This window comes from Xiphias gladius, chromosome 6 (genome assembly GCF_016859285.1).
Source record: "Xiphias gladius isolate SHS-SW01 ecotype Sanya breed wild chromosome 6, ASM1685928v1, whole genome shotgun sequence".
NCBI classification, from domain to species: domain Eukaryota; kingdom Metazoa; phylum Chordata; class Actinopteri; order Istiophoriformes; family Xiphiidae; genus Xiphias; species Xiphias gladius.
In genome coordinates this window covers 30,546,642-30,562,515 of record NC_053405.1, presented here as the reverse complement: position 1 = coordinate 30,562,515, position 15,874 = coordinate 30,546,642, and the positions used below count along the sequence as shown (strand labels likewise).

At 38.7% G+C, this 15,874-nt stretch overlaps 1 protein-coding gene across 11 annotated transcripts in view; it reads left to right on the top strand.

Annotated features, from left to right (window-relative positions):
* szt2 (SZT2 subunit of KICSTOR complex) overlaps window positions 1–15,874 on the top strand; it is a 144,545-nt gene that overhangs the window by 49,670 nt on the left and 79,001 nt on the right. For 8 of the 11 annotated variants that reach the window (XM_040129338.1, XM_040129328.1, XM_040129330.1 and 5 more), the window contains exons 39-45: window positions 143–241; window positions 1,122–1,260; window positions 1,698–1,830; window positions 2,047–2,167; window positions 2,417–2,569; window positions 10,657–10,759; window positions 15,720–15,834. In XM_040129338.1, coding sequence (XP_039985272.1) covers window positions 143–241; window positions 1,122–1,260; window positions 1,698–1,830; window positions 2,047–2,167; window positions 2,417–2,569; window positions 10,657–10,759; window positions 15,720–15,834 — 863 coding nt within the window. The remainder of the gene's footprint in view (window positions 1–142; window positions 242–1,121; window positions 1,261–1,697; window positions 1,831–2,046; window positions 2,168–2,416; window positions 2,570–10,656; window positions 10,760–15,719; window positions 15,835–15,874) is intronic. The other 3 variants (XM_040129337.1, XM_040129333.1, XM_040129331.1) reach the window with 1 other exon arrangement.

The following is a 15,874-nucleotide window of genomic DNA, read 5'->3' as shown; positions in this document are numbered from 1 at the left end:
CATGAGCTGATTACTACATGATGTGTTATCTTCTCAGGACAGGCAGGAGAAAGGCTCAGAGGGTGTATGATCTGGCAGAGCTCTGCTTTATTTCAGGCTTTGATTGTGACTGTAAGCCTGCTGACACTGAATCTCCTGACAGAAATGTCAAATTGTCTTTCCTCAGGCTGTGGCAAACTCAGGCCAAGTCGAGTCCAGAGTGTCGTCTCCAGCCAGGGCAGTCTGGACTCAGATATGCAGGGTAAGGGCTGCACAAAGCTGACCAATGGTTGACCAGCAAGATCGGTGTGTGAAGAATGAGGTCGCTGTGACAAGTTTGAAATCCTATCGGTCATTCTCACCAACTTGTTAGTTTTACAATAATATGGAAAGCTATCTATACACTCAGGTCTACTCCCACATTCAACAACACAACACTTCTGGCAAACATCTCTATCCCAGTGTAAAAGCACAAAACCAGATGGCTGTCATGTCATCAAGCTTAAAAGATTTATTGGTTATTTTTCTAGCTAAGGATTTCAGTTGGTACAACTTTAAATCTAATTAGTCTGCATGTGTAAGAATACATGTTATTCAGTTACAATTTTTTTTGCAACTTGAACCGACCAGCTCAGCTGGAACTCAGCACCATGCAGCTGCTGGCATACAAATACAATATAAAGTCAATCTAGCGCCCAAATGTAACAGCAGGAAATGTGATACATGATCATGGGAATAAAACAAAAGAACAAGAGCTGTATCTGAGTTTGATGCAAGATGATGAGTTGTTGATCATAGTTAGTAGGTCAGTATCCGTCAGTGGCAGCCAAAGCACCAAACTGTTGGGTGAGTCCAAAACTCTTGTGGGTGGAACAAAATGGAAATGGAAATATACTGTAATAAGAGCATAATATGAGAAAATGATTGATTGTACTGCTTGATACTCAAACAGTTACAAACGCTTTGAAGTACTTAAAATCACACTGATGAATCAGGCTGTAAATTTTAGGAGCTGTTGATCACTCAAGCTGTTGTCACTAAATGTCTGTTACCAAGGCTTTAGTAGCTTTAATGATGAAGATAATGTAACTGATGATGGAATAATGTTGCCTTTTTGTTGTTTTGCCTCTGTGTGTTCGAAGGTTATGATGGCGGCAGTAGTGACTCTGAGTGTGAGAGCCCCACCCTGGATGAACAGGAGTGTCAGTCACCACTTATGCCAGACTTTTGGCTGATTGTTAAGATCCACCAGGACAGAGTGAAGGTCTACTCCCATTCCAGGTCAGACAAAACCTCAGGAAACGTTCTAAACATCGCTGGTGATTCCTGCTATATTTTGATAATCAGCCTATTGTCCGTGGCTCATATTTATCAAGCATTTCAGAGTAGGATATCATTTTTACATTTTCAGAGTGACACATTTTTGGTTGTTCATTTAGGTTTAGAAGTAAAAAGAAATTGTATCATGTTTCCAGGAAACATGATACAATGACATGATTGCTATATTCAGCTACTCTGATAAACTATTAGACCTCATCATTCATTTCAGTTTAAAATGGAGATGTCATTCACTCTGAAGAGACAATGCCTCCCTAATAACAAGAATAATGAATTCCCTGTCAGACTTTCAGCACATTTCCTAGGACTGATTCTCAGGTCCTTGATCATGGCTGCGACCAGATCCCATTCATTTCATAGGATTTCTCATATTTTTGCAGGTGCTTCACAGAAGGAAAAGAGGTCAGTGCTGAGGAATTGGAGAAGAAGGAGAAAAAGCTGGAGCCCGAACACTTACAACTGCATCAAATGGTTGTCAGGAAGATTGGTGAAATCTGCAGAATAGTCAATCAGGTGGAGGAGAAACTGCACCAAACTGCATCACTCTTTTTTTTTTCAAAAACGTTATTACAAATGTTTTAGAAAATCATGCAAATGAAGTAACATCTATCGTCTTGTGACAACTTTAAAACGAGCATAGGAATAGAAAAAACAGTATGAGTTATTTCTTGTGAAATTCTTCCTTTGCTTGCTGCTCACTGTCTGTTGTGTGTATATGTTTCTGTGTAGCGTATGTTGCTGCAGGACTTACATGACAGACATGTGTGCAACTCTCTGCTGGTGGCTGAGAGTGAGGAAGACATCTGGAAGAATGAGTCTCTCTACAGGCAGAGGCTCAACACTTCTGATGGTAAGTAGGAAGAAGGTACTTAGTTTTGGTTTTATTTGTCCAGGTTTTTGAGATTTCTGCGTGCACCCCAATACAAGTTTGTGGAGGTGAAAGAAAGTTTTTAGTAATTTGTGTGAACAAAGCCTTTAATTTCTTCTCTTATGTCACACTGTAATGTATGTTCTTTGCAGCTGTATTTGTAAATATTTACATTTTTTTAAAAATTCATTTTTATTTATTTATTTATGTATTTTTTCCCTGTCCACACAGATTACAACACAGAAGAGAGCTACCAGGCCAGAGACTACCTGGCAGCCACCATGCAGTTCATTCCTGGACATTTTGCCTGTGATGTGGTGTGGAGCACAATCATCCACATTCACCCACGTCTCAAGATGGGACCCAACATGGGGGTGTCCAGGGGTGAGTGGTAGATCTGATGTAGATCTTAGTTTTATATAAAAAACATGTTTCTGTAGAGAGTAATGAATGACAGGTTGTTTCAGTCAACCTGTGTGTGACTGCATTCACCTTTTTTTGTTAATGCAAAAGATGCTGTGTTTCTTTAGATTTTTACTCTTATAAATACAACTGAGATTATTTGTTTACTTAATGGCAAAAACATTGTTTTACAGTAAGTTGAATCGAAAAAAAATATAAAATCTTTAGGTATTTGGGAAAATTGGATTCATAATTATTTATGTTAGTGTATCAACTTTGTAGAACTACTTGTGCTGACTCAGAAATGATTTGCTTTGTAAAATTGAAGTGTCGCAAATTCTCTGTATATTTCTTGCCCTGTTTTGATAATTTTAAATTCAAATTAAATAAAAAAGTAAATACATTTATTGAAAAAAGTAGATGAAAAGAGAAGAAAAAAAACATCCAACCTCACACACAGTGTCCATTGTATTCAACTGCTATAAGAGAGCCATCTCTATAGTCACATGGAATCAGTCATAATTACAGCACTGTGACACACATTTAAGGCACTCTTGATCAATTACATGGATAAGCAAAAAAAACCCTCTTTTATTCTCCCTGTTAGCATGTTAAATTGTTTGCTTGTTTGGAGACATTTTCAAGTTTTTGCATTTTCAACTGACCTGATATGCATCAACTAAAGGACTTCTGAGGTTATGTGAGAAATTAATGGCAATTTATTATCTAAAAGTTCACTAATTGAACTCTCTCATATTTAGTACCAAATTGGTACTAAAATGATCCTTGTTAAAGGGTCAGTTCTATTCAATTCAGTTTTATTTATATAGTGCCAAATCATCACAGAGGTTATCTGAGGACACTTTTCATATCGAACATGTCTAGACCGTACTCTTTAACCATAAAGAGTACGGTCATTTAGTTGGCAGGTGTGTGTTTTTGCATGGTATGCCACAAGAGAATTTTTGAATGGCAAAAAAGTGCTGCCTCGCCATCAGTCAGAAGCTAGTCAAAAGGCTGGCGTTCATGTTCTCTTCGCTGCCTGGAGTGAAAACCACAATCTATGGCCGACCATGTGTGCAGTCAGAAAGTGCGCATATTTTCATTCATAGCTGAGCATGAGCTGTCACTCACTATCTCGCAACAGCTATTTAACCTTAATCTAATCAGTTGCTGAAAACCAGAGCTCACTTTCAAGATTGTCCATATCTAACGTACACGCCTCCTACTTGTGCACACACGGCATTGCCTCTCATTTGAAAACCAAATCATCAACTACACTGAAAACTAAGATGTTTGCTTTAAATGCAGATGAGGCAACAGAAAGGAACATGGACAGGATCCTGAATGTTCTTGTTCGGTACTTTGATGAGTATATGGAGACAGTGTGAACCCAGCAAGGAAAGTGAAGTGTGATGAGTTTGAAAAGGTCTGGAGTAGAGACAGGGAAAAAAAAAAAAAAAACATCACTCTTGGGCATCTTTGGAGACACGGTTCACATGGTCTCAACTGCAGCCAAGGCCCTCTTGAATCCCTTCCGGGAATTTCTGGAAGAATTTTGCACTTAGTACATTGAAAAATTCCCAAATCAGAAGAAAGTTTTTGCAGCTTTAGCCTTTACTCCGTTTGGAGAATAAGAGAATTATACGTCCGATCAGCAGCAGGTTCCTGCAAATACTGGAAGTGTGCAACAGAATACGGGAGCTTGTGGATCCATTGCACTCCTACAGCCTCCTATCTCCTCAGGATCAACACAAAAATGGGTACAATAGCATTAGCTTTCTCTTTTTATATGATCTATTTTCTCCATACTAGTAGGCCCAATTTCCAAAATCTCATTAAAGTTAGAACAAATGTAGCAATTTCATTGGTCTCCCCTTAATCTTATGTGTATATGCTTTCTGTGATTAAGATGGCTCCTGAACCAAGTTCTTGATAATCATGCAGTTAAATCTGATGAGAAGGTCAGGATCATTCTTCTGCAGCAACAAGTGGCAAAATCTACAAGGATCAGAACTGATGTCAACAAAACCCTTAAGACACGCATCTGTATGCTTTTCTCAGAGTTCAACAAGCTCACAGCCTTGATTGATTTATACAAAGGTATGTTCAGTCACTTTTTTAATGGGTCTTTAAGGGGTTTTTAATATTTTTATTTTGCCCCTATTAATATTTTCTTATTGTATATATTTTTCTTCTAAATGGAACCTGAGTCGACCATTAATATACTTTTTATATCACTTTTAATTATCATGTTACTGAAGTTGGCAGCTTTAAGAGCAATAACAGCAAACAGTAACAATATCCTTGTTCTTTGGTTAGCTTAACTGTAAGCAGTGGTGGAAAGTAACTAAGTACATTTCCTCATGTACTGTACTTAAGTACAATTTTGAGGTACTTGTACTTTAATATTAACTTTACTATTACTTTACTATTTCCATTTCATGCTACTTTATACTTCCACTCCACTACATTTCAGAGGGAAATATTGTACTTTCTACTCCACTACATTTATTCGACAGCTTTAGTTAATAGTTACTTTTAAGATGAATATTTTACAGAATGGATAATATAACAAGCTTTTAAAATACAAAACCAATGGTTTCCAGCCTTTTTGGCCTCTGATGTCTTACAAAAAGCAGCGTGTAGTCGGGGTCATATTTCAGATGTCTATGAGTTGTTAACAGCTCCACCTGTTTGATTTTTGCCTGTAAACTTCTCACATTGTTTCATTACAGTAAACATTCAAGGGATCCAACATCTCACCAAAATCAAAGATAAAAGAAAAAGTCCAAAAACTGAAAACAGATTTGTGTATCAGAAATTTGTTCTTTCTTCTTTCTCTCATTTAACGACTCCTCAGATTTATCTGGTTTCCATGTAGTTCAAACTAGCTCCACCTCCAGCAGCTACAACAGTTCAGGGCAACATGCAGCTTACGCACTGATGCTTCAATATTAATCATCTAATGATGTCATATATAATAGTATATCAGTCAGAGGGACCAAACCAGTTCTTTTATTTTAATACTTTAACTATATTTTGCTGCTAATATATATGTACTTTTACTTAAGTAGGATTTTTCATGTAGGACTTTTACTTGTAATGGAGTAATGGACTTTTGCTTAAGTGATGGATCTTACTACTTCTTCAGATGCTTTTTAAGATTCGTTTTCAATATTGTGAGAAGAGAATGTTACATTACTATGTATGTAATCAGGAAAGAAGGGTTAAAAACATTCAGCCACTTCTCTAATCAGGTTCTATTGTGATTTTCACGTGTACTTCCAACTTTCCAGGTGTTCCTGAAGAAGTTGCAGCATGAAAAGCCAGTGCTCCACGTACTGCATGCCGAGATGGTGCTACTGGTCAGGGAACTCTTCTCCAAGCCTGAAAACATCCCCTTGATTGTGAAGGGCTTGTTGAAGCTTGATATTCAGAAGAGAGACCTGCAGTACCCTGACAAAAGGTTGTGTGTGGGAAGATTCCGCTTTTTTGTCTCAAACAAGGCTACAGTGGAGAAGAAGCCCTAGATTCACACAGTCTATAGTTCTCTCAGAGAAGGCTTCATCAAGGAAGCAACATTCCTCTTGAAACACCTTCCCCTCAACATTAACATCATCACTACTTTGTCTGCCCTGACACCATCGTTGATTCTCCACAAATAGGTCTGAGGTGCATTCAACACCTTAGCCCAGGCTTTGCCAAATGCAGTGAAATCTGAGGAGCTGGGTCAACTAGATGAAAAGGTGCGAGCCTACCAGATAAAGGCTTTTATGTCATTGTTCACTGGCCTTCTTGTCAAAGGATCGTTTAAAATCATGGACGACATAAATGAGAAAGATAGTGTGAGGCTGAACATTTAGACATCTGAAGGCTTAGCCAATATCAAGTACCACACAAAGGCAACGGGGAAAACGGCTTCCAAAATGGAAATTAGCCCTGCATTGAGGAGCTTCTGTCTGACTTCTTATGAGAGATACCAAAATCATCATAAGAAGAAGAAGGAGAACATTGACAAACAAAGGGAGAGGAAACTGAGGGATGCTGTGATGGTCCTTTTCAGCAGCTAGGAGAAATAAAGAAAGGTTCCACCTCTTCTGCTACCGCAACAGCCTCCTCATCCTCCACTCCTGGAGTCATAGCTGCTGCACCTGCTAGAGCCTCCTACTCCTTATCCTCCACTCCTAGAGCCAGATCCACTGCTGATGCTACAGCCTCTTCGTCCTTCTCCTCTCCTGGAAGCAGAGCCACTGCACCTGTAGCCGGTCTCACAGAAAAAGTCCCTGAAACGGGTATCAGATATAGCCAAGCTTCAGGCATACTGTATGGTTTTACTTCCAAAAAGCAGAAAAAGTAGAAGCACTCTAGAGACAGGAGGGTCACTTGAAAGAAAAAATGTGTTTTGTTTGGTGTTATAATAAGATAAATAAAAACATATGCAATGAAAAGTTATGCAGATGCTTGATTATTTGTATAACTGAGTCAAGCCTGGTGTGCTGGTCTTAAAAAAAGCAATTCTATGAGTTTAAAATGTACACATTTAAACTTTTTATTTGTATATTTTCCATTCAAAACACTAATTAATAATAATTATGATTTATTGTTCAGGTTGTTCATCTCATGTTATGCTATGCCCTTGTTATGTCAGTAGGTGGCGGTAATCAGCTGTGAAAAAGTAATAATATAAAACCTTTCTGAAACAATATGAAACATACAGAAATTGAAAAAAATTGAAAATCAGCTGTCTAATTTGGCAAGCAATATACTGGATTTTTCCCTAGTGTTGGCTAGTTAGCCAGTAGGCCACTGACACTATGGTGAGTCTTTTCAGTGTTTTTGTATGTAAATCGAGATGTAAATCTTGTTACCAGCTGCGACAGTGTGACTTGGTTGTGATTGGCCAGTGAGCCCAGTCCCAGAACACAAATGCAGCATGCTCTCATTTGGCCCACAGATGAGGCAGCCCACAGGGATTTGTCCCAGTAGTCCCAATGGCCAGTCCGACAATGGCTGGTATTGTTCTCACCATATGTGTGTGCGCGTTCACGTGCGTTTGCACATTGAGTCGTCACCATGGCAAAATTTGGTCCTAGCGATACCTTCTAGAGCGGGACCTGCCACTGAGGCGGTTTGGGTGTTGTTCGTCTGTCTGTATGTGGGCAGATTCTGTCACCACGATAGCATCACAACTGTGCAAGATACACTCACGAAACTTTACAGGTGTGTAGTTGAGATCAAAATGAAAGCTGAGTCTGAAGATGGGCGTAGTCCAACCGATGAAAACTGACTACACATGTCATAATATAGTAATGACTATGGAGTACTCATGGGTCGGAACGTCAATATGTTGATGGGCGTTGCCACTGGCCCGATCCCATCTCAAGATAATCTTTAGTTTCTTCTGTTTAAAGTGCTTTAGTTAAGGCTGATTGGGTTAGTTGAACTGTTTTATTTATATAAATTATATTAATTACATTACATTTCCTGGTATTTAATTGAATCCATTCTTCCCTCTACCAGTGAAAAGTTCCCCATGCCACTGGCAGCAACACAAGCCCAAAGCATGAGCGGTCCAGCCGCGTGCTAAACAGTTGGAGAGGTGTTATTAAAACTCTGCACCCTTTTTTCTCCAAACATACCTTTGCTAATTTTAGCCAGAAGGTTCTATTATAACCATTCTACATGACTTGTTTCCAAAATGCAGCAGGCTTGCTTAGATGTTTCCTGGAAACTTCTTACACTGAATTTTGTTGTGAGGATGCAGTAAAAGGCTTTCTTCTGAGGACTCTTCCATGAAGGTCATATTTGTGCAGGTGTCGCTGAACAGAAGAACAGTGCACCACTACTCAAGAGTTTGCTAAATCTTCCTGAAGGTCTTTTGCAGTCAAACAGGGGTTTTGATTTGCCTTTCTAGCAATCCTACGAGCATTTCTCTTGGAAAGTTTTCTTGGTCTTCCCATCTTCAACTTGACCTCCACTATTCCTGTTATTTGCCATTTATTTATTACATTACATTACTGAGGAAACGGCTACCTGAAAACGCTTTCCTGTCTTCTAATAGCCATCTCCTGCTTTGCGGGCATCAGTTATTTTTATTTTCAGAAGCTAGGCAGCTGCTTAGAGCCCATGGCTGCTGATTGTTGGGACAAGGTTTGAGGATTCAGAGTATTCATAAAGCTTTGAAATTTGCATCACTTGGCTTTTCCTAACAATGACTGTGTACAAGCCATGGCCCTAACAAGTTAATTAAGTTCTGAGACCTTGGTAAAAGTTATCTCAGAGCTCAAATTTTTGGGTTACCTAACTTTTGTATGGTGCTTCTTTCCCTTTTTCACTCTAAAATTGTACAAAATAAAAATAATTCACCAGTCTTGCTTAAAAAATTGAAAAGAATGTTACATCTTTAACTTTCTGCCTTTTTGAGATCAGTTCATCTTCTACTCACTTAACAGTGAGTAACAGAAATTTGAGGAGGGGTGCCCAAAGTTTTTCATGCCACTTTCATGCCGTTTATGTATCCTGAAATTTTTATTTTATAGTTTGATATATATCAAATTTCAATTGAAATCTAGGAGTAGAAGACATCTTATATTTCAGAGTCTGAAACTGATAACTGTCCACTGTAAAAAGGGCTGTGCGGCAACCACCTTTTTAAAAAAAAAATATATATATTTTTTTTGCTTTAATCCCTGTATTGAGCATCGCTACAGCCAGCACACCAGCTGCAGACAGCGATACTCACAACTCTCCTGCTACTATAGCCAACATCACACCTACACCATATCCTGGCAAACTACAAAGTGCTGAATTTCCGTAATTTAACGTTACCAGACACAAATGTGACACAGGTACCTGCTTGCTCTCACAACATTAGCCAACAGGACAAAACAATAATGACCTATCGGGTATGTGAAAATTAGGAAACATAGCAAAACTAATGTTTTACACAACTATCAAGCAGTAACAGAGTAACCTTTACACCAATCTTTATGCCTTTCAACTCTGAGGTCTCTAACACAGTTGGAAAGCCTCACAGATGTTAATGCGGCTCTTCGCCCTTGCCTGATCATAGCCATTCATTTTCAGTTATAGTTCTTCTGACCTTCTCCTCTTTGGCTGTTCCTTAGCCACCTCTCTCTCTTCACAATGCCATTATGTAGTGGATTATACACCGCTGGTCTCTCCTGTCCCAATCAATCTGATTCAAAACTCCATACGGTCTGGCAATCATGGAAGGGTACACTGCTACTTCTCCATCCCCTTGGAATCCATAAATTGGCATTATCCTAGCATGTGCCAGGTTTACCATCTCTCGCTTCCACTGCCCCCTTTCTCCGATCTCCCTTCCTCTCCTTCTACTTACCGTTGTCCTATGCACGAGCACGGACGCCTCCTGTTGCTGATCGGCTGGAATAGTGTTGTGTGTGTTCGAGCCACTTTTTTTTTGTTTTGCCATTTAGAGAGTCAGGGTTGTGTAGGAACACTGTATTTTTGTTTCAGGTAGCAGACCGTGAGGAGGTATTTGCTGAATTTGACAAAACTGTATTGGATTCAAATTGCCGACTATAACTTTAAGAAATTACAGTTACATATCCTTTGTAGGAATCACTTAGAAACTGCATGACCTATAAAATGAAGTGTCACCAAAACTGAGATTATATGCAAGTGGCTTTTCACTTGGACAATTAGGCTGGTGACTGATCCTTGGGCCAGCAAGAAGGATATGGGCAAAGAAGTGAATAATTTTAGACAGTTTACTCCTTTAGTAGCCACTGCCGTCATGACATTGTGCAAAGCAGTTAACAGCCGTTTGTAAGACAGCACTTACTAAGTAGATTATTATTTTGCAGTTATTATGTGCCAGAAGTTATTTCAGAGCAACTGTTAGCTACATTGCTCATGTTTTCATATTCACATTAATTAACCACTTCTCAGTTTATTATGTTTTTAGAGTGGAGAGGTGTCCATTCCTCTTTAATATAGTGATGACCATATTCTAAAAATGATTAGATTTATTTTGCAAACATGCTAAACCTCTCAATATGTGTTTTTTCTCCCTGTTATAGCAATCCAGGCCCTGCGCTCTGTGCTGAACTCTTTCTGTGTGGTCAACAGGAAGAACATGTTTGTCTACCAGGAGCGTACAACGAAATCAGTCTTCTACCTCAGGTTAGAATTTCTGATCATTTCAGTTTTCTCTACAAGGGTTCAGATTTTTATTTAAGGTGTTTTACAGCATCTTCAACCCCAAATTTACATACAAAATATCTTATAAAAACCTCCCCAGCAGCGGTTGTGGCTCAGGAGGTAGAGCGGCTCATCCACTAACCGGAGGGTCAGTGGATCGATCCCCAGCTCCTCCAGTCCGCATGTCGAAGTGTCCTCGGGAAAGATACTGAACCTCAAATTGCTCCATTTGTATCATCGGTGTCTGCGTGCAGAAAGCGCAGTCTATATAGAAAAGAGCGCTGTATGAATGTATGTGAGACAGGTAAGGGGAATCACATATCGACGGGGAAACAGACTTGACACCGCATCTGTATGCCTGCAGCTGCAGCAACAATATGCATCAGCTGACTGCTGTCAGTCTGACAGACACCTCTAGATTTTCATTGGTTTTGACTAAGATTGTACTGTGGACATCTGTTTTATTTCTTTATTTTTATTTACGTGATATTTAAATTGCTTTCAACTTGTAGCAGAAGTAGCCGTTTCATCATTTGCTCTAATTAAATATAATTAAAAGAAAGTACGACATACTTATATTAAACATCCAAGAGATACAGTCAGTCTAAAGTTATTGTCACTATAAGGAAGCTGTTACAGTATGTCAGTTGTACAAAAAAAGTATAAATACTTTACAATAGCATAGAACTAAAGTGTGTTATTTCTTGTGACACTTACTCTCAGAAGCTTCTCCTTGATCTACTGTGGCTTGGATTGTACCTCACTTGTACATCGTTTTGAAGTTTAGTGGCTTCAAAATGAATAAATGGATATCGACTAATACAAATACAGCAGAGCACTGCAACAAACTGAGCAAACAGATATTGGTGTTGAGTTCATCTCTACTTTTTTCAGAGTCTGAGGTCACTGCTGTTCTACACCATCCTGCTGAAAGTTTTCTTTAGCTTTGTTTATGGCAGTGGTTTGGTTAATTTTTGCTGTAATATTTATTCTCCATATTATAAATTTAGTAGGTTTCTTTGCGGCTGTAAACATTGCGGCTTTGTCTCTAAATGCAGTGTTGTTCTTGTAAGTTAAAAAAAGTTATTACCAGATTCAAATTCAATTTGACAAATTTTAGACACATTTACAGCTATTGAGTCCTCAAAGTTATAAATCAATTCCATGATTCTCTCTCACATGAATTGCTGTCTCACCAGCTGGACAAAGACAGGTAGGACCACATTACAATCAATAGAAAGACTATAAACAGGCTTTGCAAACATTGGATAAAAAGTCAAATTCATAGCATCAAATCCTAGCAAAAAATGATTTCTTAAATTAGGAAAACATGATCCAATTTGCAGATATTTAATACTGTATAACAAATTTTTATGGTCTGGCCCCTTCTGCTCAATGAATTCATTAAACAACATTAACACTCATCTACTAGAGCTACTACCAGAGGGAATTGTAAAAGTACCTTTGGGCAGTCAGCCCTTTCCTATTGATCAGCACATACCTGGAGCACCATAGAAATAAGGAACATAACATCTCTCAGGTCTTTTTCCAAATCTATAAAACAATGGTTACTAGACAAGCAAATATGCTCTCAAAATCTGGAATAGTGGCTATGCCATTGTTTTACTAATTGTCTAAACAGCTTAATCGTGTTTTTTTTTTTTTTTTTTTTTTTTTTTTTGTAGCCCATTTAAGCCAGGCTTTTTACGATCAATTCAATTCAGTTCAATTCAATCCAATTTCAATTTTATTTATATAGTGCCAAATCATAATAGAGGTCATCTTCTCATATAGAGCACGTCTAGACCGTAAACTTTATAATATTTACAGAAAACCCAAAATTCCCCCATGAGCAAGCACTTGGTGACAATGGCAAGGAAAAACTCCCTTTTAACAGGTAGAAACTGGCTAATGGTGGGCGGCCATTTGGGGGTGGGGCAGCAGGAAAGAGAACATAGCACAATGCACGTTCCGCATAAAGATGTATACTAATAAGACTAATAATTTAACTAATAATAATAATGATAATAATAGGGCTAATAATAATAAAAAAATACTACTACTAATAATAGTGAGACTAAATATAAGACTGATAATAATAATTGAAGCAGGATCATGGGGGCAGTAGATGGTTTGCAGTCACAGATCCAGACTCTCTAGCACCAGGGGCAGAAATACCTGCAAAAAGCGACAGGAGGAGAAAGGAGAGACACGAGAAAGCACAAAACGATGAGAGAGAGAAGAATCCAAGTTAGTAACAAGCATTAATGGGATATGAATGCATATGGATGGAGAGGGAGAGGAGGAGAGAGGAGCTTGTTGCATCATGCGAAGTTGCCCGGTCTATAGCAACATAACTAGGGGGTGGTTCAAGCCAAGCCTGAGCCACCCCTAACTGTAAGCTTTATCAAAAAGGAAGGTATTAAGCCTACTCTGAAACATGGAGAGGTTGTCTGCCTCTTGGACCCAAACTGGAAGAAGGTTCCACAGTAGAGGAGCCTGATTACTGAAGGCACTGCCTCCCGTTCTACTTTTGGAGACTCTAGGAACCACAAGCAAGCCTGTGTTCTGGGAGAGCAGTGTTTTAGTGGGGTAATAGGGTACTATGAGCTCTTTAATAAATGATGGTGTCTCTTTGTTAAGGGCTTTGTAGGAGAGGAAGAGGATTTTTTAAATTCTATTCTGGATTTTACAGGGAGCCAGTGCAGTGATGCTAAAACAAGGAGAAATATCATATATTTTCCTAGTTCATATCAGTACTCACGCTGCAGCATTCTGGATCAGCTGGAAAGTCTTTAGAGACTTGTTGGTACAGCCTAATGATAATGAGTTGCAATAATCCAGCCTAGAAGTAACAACAGCATGGACTAGTTTTTCTACATCTTTTTGAGACAGGGTGTGCCTGATTTTTGCAATGTTATGTAGGTGAAAAAAGGCCGTCCTTGAAGTTTGATTTATGTGTAAATTAGAGGACATATCCTGATCAAAGATAACTCCGATTCTTAATGGTGGAGCTGGAGGCTACAACAATGCCAACTAAAGTAACTATATGATTATATAATGTGTTTCCGAGGTATTGGGGGCCAAGTACAATATTTATCGTTAATGTGTACAAACTGATATCAATCTGATAAATAGGACTTAAACTAGCTTTGAGTGGTTCCTTTAATGCCAATAAAATGTTCTAGTCTCTGTGATAGGATGTGATGGTCAGTGGTGTCAAATGCAGCACTAAGATCTAACAAGACAAGTACAGAGACAACTCCTTTGTCTGATGCAGTTAGAAGGTAATTTGTAACTTTCACCAGTGCTGTCTCTGTGCTATGATGCACTGTAAATCCTGACTTAAAATCCTCAAATAAACTATTATCATGTAAAAAAATCACACAACTGGCTGGCGAAAGCTTTTTCAAGGACCTTAGATAGAAAGGGAAGGTTAGATATAGGTCTATAGTTGACCAAAACATTTGGATCAAGAGTATGCTTTTTACGAAGAGGCTTAATTATAGCTACTTTGAAGAACTGCATTACAAAGCCTGTTAATAAAGACATATTGATTATAGCTAATAACAAAGTGCTACCTAAGGGTAAAACTTTTTTAAGCAGCCTAGTGGGGATGGGGTCTGAGACAAGTTGATCGTTTAGATGAAGAAATCGTTTAGGTTAATAGGTGAAGGTGAGTGGGAGAAAAACAGTCTAAATATATATTAGGTTTTACATCTGTTTCTAAGGTTCCTGTGTTTGCAGATAAATCGGTGCCAGTTGAGGGCAGGCGGTGGTGAATTTTGTCTCTAATAGTTGGAAATTTATCATCAAAGAAGCTCATGAAATTTTAACTACTGAGAGCTGTAGGAATACATGGATGGATAGAGCTATGACTCTCTGTCAGCCTGGTGACAGTGCTGAAAAGAAACCTAGGGTTGTTTTTTTTCTCTTTTCCTCTATTAGAGATGAGTATCCAGCTGCTCTGGCATTATAGACATCCTTCCTAAAGGAAGCAGAATTTTTCCAGTTTGTTCGAATGCCATATCCTGTCTTAATTTTAATTTGGTTCACAGACAGTTCATCTTCTGTTTACTTTAATTTAATTAATATAGGTCATATGGGCAGACACAATCTCGACGGGATTTTAAGTGGGTGACTGCTTTGATAGAACCACAGAGAATTGTGTAAGACTGCAACTCTGGTCTAAACTCTCGATTGGTCTACTAATAAATTCAGTCGAATTTCTAGATATGAGAGCTGCTCCCTCCAACGTGGGATGTATGCCATCTCTCCTAATCAGACCAGGTTTCCCTAGAACGTCCACCAATTATCTACAAAGGGCACGTCGTTTGCCAGACACAACCTTGACAGCCAGCAGTTGAATGATGACATGATGCTGTACACAGCATCACTGGTTAGATTAGGCAGGGGCCCAGAGAAAACTAAGGAGTCCGACATTGTCTTTGCATTGTCCTGCATTGTCCTTTATGAAACACCCCTCTGGTATGTTAAAGGAGTTCAACTGGCCAAGCTTGTATAAAGCCCATTCATTCAAATGAAAGCCCATGTAAAATTACTGTTCACCATTTGACCATTTACTTTGAGCAAACATGACACATTGTTTTTAGTTGTGTCATGCTGCCTTTCGCTTGTAAGATATCTTTGATGCTCAGTTTAGATTTTTTCAGTTTTGGTTATTTACTCACACTCACTCAAGTGTTGTAGTTTATTTCTTTGGCATACCAACTTTCCAGTACGTTCTTGGAAACATTTATACATTTGTGAAAGAGGCTTTGAGGTAAAATAGATAGAAAACACTAGGGAGGCACTAGAAAGATAAGGATACTCAGTGATAAAAATGACAGAAAATGGCATTGTTCCCAAAATATCATAAGTGCATGACTATTATCAGCTCCATACCTAGTTCCATACCTGTTCCTTGTGCTCATCTTTCTAGACTTTGTGAAACCTCACTAACAGGGAAGTACTCTGATGTGGATGGAAACCTCCATATGGCTCGCTCCATGGGGCTTTTCAGGAGTCAAGAGCCGTTGTTTTCCGAGGACCTTATGGTAAGTGAACAAATGCTATATTCCCATTTTGACTGAAAAA